Source organism: Prunus mume, linkage group LG3 (genome assembly GCF_029339155.1).
Source record: "Prunus mume cultivar Tortuosa linkage group LG3, ASM2933915v1, whole genome shotgun sequence".
In the NCBI taxonomy this organism is placed as follows: domain Eukaryota; kingdom Viridiplantae; phylum Streptophyta; class Magnoliopsida; order Rosales; family Rosaceae; genus Prunus; species Prunus mume.
In genome coordinates, this window is record NC_142700.1 from 24,313,988 (window position 1) to 24,325,251 (window position 11,264).

General features: G+C 37.6%; 1 protein-coding gene across 1 annotated transcript; it reads left to right on the forward strand.

The window, feature by feature from the left end:
- Window positions 1-9,263: 9,263 nt before the first annotated feature.
- On the forward strand, window positions 9,264-11,001 carry LOC148919185 (uncharacterized). Its single transcript, XM_089048802.1, has 3 exons — window positions 9,264-9,692; window positions 9,752-9,965; window positions 10,490-11,001. Exons 1-3 carry the CDS (start codon window positions 9,264-9,266, stop codon window positions 10,999-11,001), a joined length of 1,155 nt encoding a protein of 384 aa, XP_088904928.1.
- Window positions 11,002-11,264: the final 263 nt, after the last annotated feature.

Here is an 11,264-nt window from a genome sequence, read left to right on the forward strand (position 1 = left end):
TTCAGTCAAAGAAATTTCTCAAGGCACTGCCTCAGCTTGTGGCGGTGTGATACCAAACCAACTGTGGCGGCCTATTTAGTTCTACAATGTTCCATGCGTGTTCCAAGCACCTCTGGTATACTCAAATTCGAATTGGTTGTCGTTTGACTATAAAGCAGATATGCATTTATTATCAGATGCTCAAGATTGTTGTTAAGCATTAACTCATAATTATGCAGGCCAATTAGTAATATAGCAAGACAAATGCAGTCGTACCTGGTGAGAAGTTAAAATTAGTTATGTACTTAGATTACCAAATTCAAGAAAGTAGGAGGTTAAGTCTAAAATAGAATTTAAAGCAAGAGTGATTGTAATTGTTGAACAAATGAGGCAAAACGAAATTTCAAACAAAAGCAAAGTGAGCAAATATAACAAGAGTGTTTTTGTAGAATTTGGAAAGCAGTTGGGAGACTAGGGCATTCGATTCACCATAACAATTCAATTCTAGGTTATAAGGAGTCAAGTGACAAGTCTAATTCAGATTCAAAGATTGATTCTAGCTAAAGTATGATTAGGCCATAGGTATGCAGTCCTAACCTTGTGTTCCTAATTCCCTAACTTGATAATTTGTTGTCTAACCTAAATTAAGCATTAGGAACTCATTAAGCATAGAAGAACAATTTAAACAACCAAGCATGTATGTAATCCCTGTTGTCGAATGTCCATACATACTTTTCTTATTCATAGTTCAATTCGAATCAAAGCATGGTGTCTACTCTTGATTCAAACCAAGATAGCTAATATACAAGTTCTAATGGTGATCAATCATCCAAACAAGCATATTAACTGATAAGCATAATGAATAAGAACATGAATCATGAATCATGAATCAAACTTGAAACTCAAAACTTCAACTTATAAACCCAGAATATTCATGTTAGGTTACATAGTCCTAGTTATGAATTTAGCTACTCATAATGGAAATGAAACTTAAATGAATGAAAACATAATGAATGTAATAAGTGAAAAACCCATTTATGAAGTTACTTGTAGTGTCAAGGCTTCTCCAAGTGCTTCTCACACCTAATCTTGCTCTAGAGCTTCCTCACATCTAGAGTATAGCAGACTAAAGGTGATTTGGGATGAGTTTGGGTGAGTGGTGATGCGGGAAAGAAATTCATAGAAATGGAAGGAAGGCATTGGGTGTTTTGGTGATTTGGGACTGATGGGTGTTTGGGAAGGATGGGAGTGTTAGAGGATGGCTGAAGTGAATTTTAGGCTGAATGGAGTGACTATCCTTGAATGAGTGTGCATCACTCTATTTATAGAGTGCAAATTCGATGCTCCCCTTTGGGTGTGAAGCACACCCATTCCTATTTGTTTCCCATTTGTACAGATTGCCCATTAGGTTCTCATGCTACTGATTTGATGTGTAGCCCATGCCTCTAGGAATGTCAACTGCCCATACCTCTTGGAATGTCAGCTGCCCATGCCTTCTGAGTTTCCATCTTTGTCTTGTCTGACACATGGCTCAACGACTAGCGATTGCATTCCACAGGCATGGTGTGCATTTGATGGGCTCACGGATTTGGTTGACTTAATCAATTGATACATTTGAGTTGTCCATCTTGAAGTTCAGACTCTCATCTTTCCAAGCACATATTACATGGGCCAATCAAAGTTGGGAGAAAGACGTTAAGGCCGAAATGAGTTGCCAACCCAATCTGCTCGTTTTGCACCATTTTGCATCTTTTCTTATCCAAAGGCACCATTGTTACCTAAGGATCAATGAACTGAATGATAAACATGAAAAGGGATTAAAAGCAACGTTTGACTCAATAACATAACCAAATCATAAGTTAGAAGGGTACAAAATGATATGCAATTGTGAACGATCATGGGTTCGATAGGTTCGGATCGTTCAATCAGTTTCAATTTCATTTATGTTGTTTCCTGTACCTCTAGGATCATTTAGGAACTTTCGAATCCGAAATTGGAGGTTGTGGGCCCCAAGGGCTCGGGTTGATAATTATGGGAAGTTCGACCACCCAGTTGACCGCGAGTCTTCCAAGTCGTCTCACCTTTCAAAGAGTATTAGATTGGCCTTAAGAACTCCCCAAAATTCGTGCACACACTTTGAGTCCTGGGATTTAGGAGTTTGAATTAAAGCTCACAATTGAGGTACTTTTATTGATCAAGTCCCCATGTTCTTTAAAACAAGTGCCCTGGTTCCACGTATGAAAGAGCGCGGACCCTCGCAGGGTCAAGCAGCTTTGGACTATTTGCTAGTGGACGTTTGTTTTAAATGGGCATTATTAATCTAATATGGAATTGCATGCGTAAACGAGTTTTGATTGAGATTTGAGTTATTTTGGTTTTGTTGGGATTATGAATCTATATTATTGTCTTAACTATGGTTTATAGTATTTTATGGGATTCTCGGATTTTAATGTGAGATTTGAAGTATGTGGATATTTTGAGCTTGAGAATATGATATTTGGGATGTTTTGATTTGAATATTTGTGAAAGCGAGTTTTGGAACTCGGTTATATTTGTTGGAAAGTGAATTATGAGAGATATGTATATTGATGATTATGGTATTTTGGTTTTCGGATTTGCACTATGATATGTACCTTCCCTGGTTCGATATGTTATTTTACCACAAGGGCGATGTTGGATTCCAACGCGTGGGCTCACATGTCGATGATGGATGCCGTCATGTGGGTTAAGATCCGGGCACCCTTGGGGGGGTGTGCTGTAGGCTCTTGAAGGGTAGTCTGTGCGCGTAGGACTTAATTTGGCCGTATAGACGATGTAGGATTCCGGCTTGTGTGCTATGGAGCGGTAGTCTCCCGGTTGAACAACTCATCCTTAGTTGCAGGGTAAAACGTTGATACCCTGAGGGCTAGTCAAACAATCCCCCGGTTATATGGTTTTCCCCAGTACTTGTGATGGTGTGAGGATGATACTTATATATAATATATATATAATTTAAGAAAATTTTCTTTGCATTTCGTATTTTTTTAAGTTTATACATCGGCAAGGGTATGGTTACACGAAGAAAGGTTTAGCTTGATTTTTATACTATGCTATATCGGGATTATGGGATTGCTTTGGTTTTAAAGTTCAAGTATACTATAACAATGATTTCATTGCATGATTTAGCATCGTTTTTCTAAAACGGTGGGGTTAGTACGTTCGATTACAATTATGTTCAAAACTTTATTATTGTCCACTCACAGTTTCTATTTTGAGCCCCACAGGCCGTAGTTTACGTGACCCGAGCAATCAAGCCAAGTCTTCCTCTTCTTGCACTTCGATTTCATTGTAGGATACTTTTGCTGCTTATTTCCTTTGAAAACTACTTTGGTTTTGTAACTAAAGGTTTCTTAGATTGCTCTAATACTAAGTTGACAGGACCCATCCTGGATTCCCCCGTAGGTAACGCAATGCCAAATTCACCTCCAATCGGTGTGGGTCTAACACTTGCATAAGGTACAAAACTAGGTGTAGTAAACAAGTTTGTGGCTCCTGGATTTATTAAAACACGTGCAAGATAACCAAAAACAGGTAAAATACCAATGATGACATCTGGTGTGGCCTGTTCCTCCTGTCGAGTCAAAGCAAACACACGGGCCTGAGTCACTGGACGCACTTGTTGACCTCTTTGATGTCTACCACCTTTTCCCTGGAAGGTAGACTAAACCCCACTGCTGGAAGAAGAACCTGTAGCTGGTGATGAGGCACCACTCTAACTTTGACTCTAACGTGATTACCTTGCCCCTACTAGGCTACTACATTGTTGGACCACTTGGATGGAGACTAGGACAATTCCTCTTTGTTGTGTCCAACTTGTCCACAAGCGTAACAACCTAGGCAGTCCTCGACTACGCCCACCGCTCTGATCGAAATGTAGACGGTCCCTAATAAAGTGTCTAATTTGTCCACAGTTGTGACAAGCTAAGCCAATTTGCTATGAAGAATCCCTAGCTATGCTAGCAACTCGATTGTTGACTAGAATTTTGACTCCAGTTTGGCATAGGTCCAAATCTTCCACTTCTTGAACTTGATCCGCGTCCCCCTGACGAACCACTACCTGAAGAACCATAACTAGATCCTCCTCTTCTTGCTGCACCAGCACTAATTTTCTTCACCACTCGGTCTGTTGCTCAGGCCAACACTCTCATGGAAGGGTAAGTATTTGCAGTTACCATAGCTTGAATTTCAATCCATAGTCCCTCTTCAAACCGTTTGCACTTCTCTTCCTCAGTAGGGACCAACTCTAGGACAAACATGGTGTTAGGCAAAAAATTGTCGTATGAAGCTCCACCCAACACAATTTCACTCTCGTCCCGACAGACATGAGTTTTATTTAACTATGACCCATTCAAGACAAAGTATCTCTTAATTACAATCTCTCATTAAAAAGAGAACACCCTTTGATTCCAACATGGATTAAACTTTAAATGGGGGGTTTGTGTGTTTGTTTAAGTTTGCGGCTGCACCTAGGTTGACCCTAGGTTGCCTACATACCCCTTTTGAGGGATCAAGCCACTTGTAGTTCTTTAGAGAATTTGATTGGACTTTCAAAGAGTGAAGGACCCCTTACAAGAATTTGTGGTGTGGGAAATATTTTATGGAATTTGGGTGAATGTGGTTGGCCCAGAGATTCAATTTGATTTTGTGGTTGGAAAAGTGTTTGGGGCAAATTTGGTTAAGGTAAACCAGGGATTTTGTTTAGACTTGCAGTTGTATCTGGATTGAATTTCTAAATTGACTACGTATCTTTGGCTGAATCAAACCATACTTAGTTCCTTTAAATTTGACTTGTGAGATTTTGTACCATTTGAGTTTTGGCGTGGTTTTGTACTATTTGAGAAATTTGGGATTTTCATATCAATTATTTGCTAATTCATGCATTTTTATTTTGAATGAAATTTTGGACAGACCAATTTTGATTTGAGGAAAAGGTCCATCGAACTTTATTTGATGGTTATACCAATTATTCGTTAACTGGTATTTTCTAGCACTTGAAAATTGACAATGGTTGGATCCATTAAACACGTGGGAGTTGTTATACTGTTTGAACACTTGAATTTGGAAGATGACCCACTTGCCCTTCATCCTTCTTTGACGTTTTTTGGGGAATTGCCCTTGTCCCATTGATTAAGCATTATTTTGTTTTGTGCTTCCCAGATAGATCAAATTGGTGTTTCAAGAGTTAGACTTCTTCCATCTTCTCTCTTTGATAGATAATAATTAATTGTAAAAGGAGGGAGAGATAGAAAGAGAGAGAGAGAGAGAGAGAGAGAGAGAGAGAGAGAGAGAGAGAGAGAGTGTGTGTGTGTGTGTGTGTATTCAAAGGTCTTTGGGGCTTGTTTCAACTTTCGATAAAGCCACATCTTTTCCTTCTCCATCAAATCCCTCTTTCCTCCTTTGTATTTTCTCAGTCCACCATACTAAACACTGCTTCACCTTTGGCTTCTTCTTGGATATTTGGTTGGGAGCACCAGTCTCTGCATGTCCAGCAAAACCAATTGGTTCGGCTGTGGGTTTGCTATTATTACATCTTTATTAAGCAACAAACTCTCCACCCCACTTTCTTCCTCTACTTTTTCCTTGTTTGAATTTTGTAGCACCGACTTGATGCTTTGGTACATTCTTTTCTTTCTGATTTCGAAAGAAATTTCTATGGCTTTACATATTTCCATTTGCAAACTGATGTCATTTGGGTGACTAATTTGGGGCCTGCCTTTGCTCTACCTTCTGGGTTATCGTCATCATGGGAAGATGAGTGCTTGACCAAACCATTTTCACGGGTTTTGTTGTCATAAGTTCTGACCTTCGATTTTGCTAGAAAGGGTACTTCTATTTTGGTTGCTGCGAGCAAGGAAGAAGTGAAAATGGCAAAGATGAATTTCTCTTATACCTTAGCACATGCAGTGTCGGTCTTGAATTTTTCAAGGCCTAGGGCAAAAGTAAAAATTAAGCCTCTATATATATTTAAACTTAATGGTAAAATTAGGCCCCAATTTTAATACTTCAAAGAATAAACAAAGAACAATATAACCTAGAATTTGAGAAATCCCCCTTTGAGAAATCCCCCTCCAAGGAAACAAACTTGATATTTCCAAATTTGCAATCAATTAGAGCTTAAAAGAATTCCTGTAAAGAGAATGTGTAATTGCATGAGTTCACAAATCTACAAACAAACAAACAAAAAATTTCATATTTCCCTTTTCAATTGATATCAAATCATAAAAAATTACCTTCAATTGATTTCTACAAGGACCAATTTTGCACTAAATAAAAGCCCACACTTTGGATTTTGGAATCTCCATAATCTACCAACAAAAATAATTTTAACCTATAACTAAAAGAAGAGGATTCACAAGGACCAACTTAGATGGAGGCTTAGGATTTCGATTCACAAATCACAAGGACCAGCTTAGATGAGGCTTAGGAGAGGATTCAAAACTCTGTAGAAGAAGAGAAAGAAGAAAAAAAAGACGAAGAAGAAGAAGAAGTAAAAGCGACATGGAGGAGTGGAATAGGAACAGGCGCACAAAAGCATTCTTTTTCTTGAGAAGTGGAACAGACCTAGATCGTTGGTTTTTTTTTTTTTTTTTGCATTTTCAAAATATTAAATCAGTTAATAGTTATAATAATATAATATAATACTTACTAAAAAAAATTAATATTTGGGCCCCCCTGAATAATGGGCTCCAGGCAGTGACGATCGCTTCTGGTCAGTCGTAAGGCCGAGCACAAGATATTCATTTGCTTTTAATTTTATGCAGGTTGCTAGACTGTTAAAATGATTTAAACTCCTTTGCTTGCAGCCATTTTATGTGTCTTTCCCATTGATTTTTTTATCACTGGTGCATGTTTGCTTCCCTTTTGGGTGTCGAGAGCCATTCAGTTTTCGTTCTTTGACTGGCCTAGACATTCTTCCATTAATTTTATTCATTCGCTGCATAATTGAACAAAAATCATGGCATTCCGTTTGGCTTGATGTTTTGCCATCGCCGTATGCTTCAAATGCTTATGTCACCAAGCCATGTGCCTTTGAACACTCAATTGGTGTTTTGGACACTCAATACGGTGGGGTTCTTGCAAAAGCTCATCTGCATATTTTCACAACAAAGAGATCCTTGTGAGAGCTCTCTTTGTGTAAAAGTTGTGCAATCATCTTGTCACTAATTTGAGAAGGATCAATTTCTTTGGCCTGCAGCTTCTTGAGATCTCTTTGACAACAAGGAACTTTTGAGACTTCTTTGATAGTAAGGACATGGATGAATTTTGACGACAAGTACTCTTTTTCCCATATCAAATGGCTGTAAATGACTTTGCCTATAAACGAGTTCAACCAAAAGAATTTTAAATTGACAAATAACATTATACCTTGCTGTTTGTTGTTCTAAGCCAGGCCTTGCTTGTTAAGGGTCATTTTCGGAGGTTATTCTTCTTATATTTGGCCAATGCGGGTGAAGATATAGCCTGCTTCTAATTGCAGCAAGTGAATTGCTCTTTGCTTAGAGACTTACCGAGACGAGCGTCGCTCCATACTCTGAGATGAGGGACTTAAAAAATTAAACAACACTTCATTATTTTTCTTTTTGTTTGCCTTTGAATATTTGCAGGATCCCGATAGGGTAATGGAAATAGTTTTTTGTGTAGTTGAGCCTAACTCTTGGCAGGTACCAGGTCTCAGGGATCCCACAGTGCACATGGTTTTTATTGGGTGATTCGGGACTAGCGATAGGGAGTTAGACAAGATGACTAACAAAAGGGGAATTATGGGATAATTGAAATGAGTGTTAGTTCATATAAATGGGCATTTAGGACCAAGTGGTATAAGCATAGTATGGGATGTGTAGGTCTGCATTGGATGTGTGATTGTATGTCACTTAATTTAATTATATCAATTTCATGTAAAAAGGTTTATGTCCCTACTGAGTTGTGGTTTCGCTCACCCCCTAACAGATTTTGCAAGTACCGAACCTGAAATCTAGAGCTTATGATCATTTTGGCATATCTATAGAGTGTATTGTATACATAGCTTGTGGATGAATAATGAACTACTCTTTTAGTGAACTCTCGAGTAGTTCTAACTTGTAAAATAATGTATGTAAAATTTTTAAGATTTCAGACGTTGTCGTTTCTGTTGAATATTTTATGTGAAATATTTATTTTATTTATTTAAATATTTTTTCACATTTTAGTTATAGTTTTTATTAAATTCTATAATTAAGGTATGAATCACGTCTTAACCCAAGGTTATGTAAATCCGTGGGTTGGGGCATGACAAGTTGGTATCAGAGTGAGTTTTACGATTTCATTAAATTGTTTTGTTACTCATTGGCCTGTTAAATTAATGTTTAGGATGCAACTCGATCAGAGTGATGATACATGGGGACGGTTCCAAATGGGACTCGATGGCCTCATCCCAGTAAACGAAGACATATACCACAAGTCGTCTACACAACCAAGCTTATGTGGACGTATTTAATGAAATTATAGATACAGGATATAGAAGGATGTTTATACTCCAGAGATGCAGAGACTGGTTGTTCGACATCGGTTGCAGGCCCACAATATTAGGAGTCAATATCAATTAAATATTGAATCACATTCTTACAACCAAGTGTTAGAAGATGTTGCAATTATAACTGCTGCTATGTGGCCACCACTAGGGATAGACTTACCATATGTTCCAGAACCACAGGAGTTAAACTTACCCCATGTCCCAGACCCAGAAGATGAAGCATATTTGGAACTTCTGGACCTTGATACTCTATCTGTTGAGTCTATTGCATCAGCTGCTTTAGTGGTAATCATTGAACCACAAAAGTCTAATCCAACTGTCATCAATCTAAGTTTTGATGATGAAAATGAATATCCCGAGCCTGTTATCCCTCTCGTTGAAATCATAGATATTAGATATGATGATGAATAAATTCTTTCAAAAGTTTGACTAATAAAATAGGTAGTGTGAACCTAACAGGCTGATTTTGGTATGGTGGATTTGTATAGTTTTTGTGGGCAGCCTTATGAAGGTCTTGGAGTGGGGAGTTCTTTGTAACATAGGTTTGTAACTGTTTTGTTAAATTTTGTGAAATAGGTTTGTAACAACCTATAAATGTTTAATATGTATGCTTGATTTTCTATAATGTTTTTTTAGTATAATTTATAAATGTTTAATATAAATTTTTTTAAAGATATATATATATATATATATTTTAATCTTGTGGAATTATTTGGTAAAGGTTCAATTGTTAAAGATGGCTGGACTAGAAGGACAAAATGAGAATGATATGAGTGATAGTATGAGAATAATATTAGCCATTCAGGATATGGCCTTTGTTATTTGTGAGACAAATCAACATAACCACAAACCCCACCAAGAAACTCAAGATGATCAAATAATGAGAATTCAAAGAGAATTTCGTAAGACACGACCACCTGTGTTCAAGGGTGATCCAAACCCTATGGCAGCAGAAGGATGGTTAAGACAAATATGGAGAAAGATGAATGAACAAAGAGTTCCTGGAAACCTGAAAGTGACCATTGCTTTTACCTATTTGGAAGGACATGCTTATCATTGGTGGGAATCTGTCTTGGCTATGCCTAATGTTGAGATTACAACTTGGGTTGCCTTTGAGACAATATTTCTAGAAAAATATTTTCCTGAAACTATGAAAACCATGAAGGTACGTGAGTTCACTAATCTTTATCAAGGTGATATGATTGTGGGAAAAATCAAGCTAAGTTTGAAGAACTAATGCGTTTTGCTCCTTACATGATTCTTGATGAGTCTGCAAAAGCAAAGAAATTTGAAGAAGGGTTGAGACTAGAGGTCAAGGAGAAAGTGGAACTTTTTAAATTGAAAAAGTATGCTGAAGTTGTTGATGCCGTAATGGCCGAACAAAGGATACTTGGTTCTAAGAGAGTTTTTGAACCTAAGAATCCTAACTGGGGACAAAGTAGTAAAGGCCAAAGATTTTTCCCCTCTCGTTCCCAATATCAAAATCCGAGATCATTTGAGGCAACTCAAAACTCAAGATTTTGTTATCATTGTCGGCAGATAGGACATTATCGGAGGGATTGTCCACAGCTACAATCATATTAGATACCTATTGTTCCACAACCACAACCACAGTTTCGTGCACCACAACAACAATTTCAAGCTTCACAAACACAGTACCATGTTCCATACCAAGCCCCATATCAAGATTCATAGAATCAGTTTAGAGGTCCTGTTAATCAAAAGACACAACGTCCGAGGGGATAACGTACACAACAAAGGCCTAGGGTACCAGGAATAGCAAGGAAACCTGAACAACTCACTCAAGGACGAGTATATGTTGTTGGACAAGTGACATAGCAGAATGAACCTACTGTGGTGGAAGGTACGTTTCTAGTTTTAACTCGTGGGCTAGAATATTGTTTCACCCCAGTGCTACAAATTCATTCATATCTATGTTGTTTGCATCTATTCTTGGATTAGAATATGAATTTATGAAATCCTCATTGATGATTGGATCTCTATTGGGTAAATGTGTTGAAGTTAATAAGTTATGTAGATCCTGCCCAATAGAGATAGCAGATCATAAACTTGTTGTTGACCTGATGATATTGGAATTCATAGTATATGATGTAATATTGGGGATGGACTTGCTTACCCAATTTAAATCTATTCTTGATTATGGTAGAAAGATGGTGACTATGACTCTCAGTGAAGGGAAAACATTTAGTTTTTATGGAAAGAGGAATAGTTGCAAGCTTCAATCAATCTTGGATAATAGAAATTGTAATTATTTGAGATTGATTGCTCACATGGCCAATAAGGATCTAGATGTTCCCAAACTTGAGCTTATTCCTATAGTGAAGAATTTCAATGATGTTTTCATAGAAAAGTTATCTGGATTACCCCCAGAACGTGAAGTGGAGTTTTCTATAGATATCTATCTTGGCATCAGTAGAGTTGAAAGAAGTCAAAACACAACTTCAAGAACTTGAAAGAAAAGGTTTCATTCATCCTAGTACCTCATCATGAGGTTTTCCTGCACTCTTTGTGAAGAAAAGTAATCAAAGTTTGAGGATGTGTATTGACTATCGTTAACTAAATAGAATCACCATCAAGAACAAGTACCCATTACCTAGGATTGATGATCTGTTTAATCAACTACAAGGTTCCTGATACTTCTCAAAGATTGATCTTCGCTCTGGTTATCACCAATTATGAGTAAAAGCAGAAGATGTATCAAAAACTGCATTTCGAA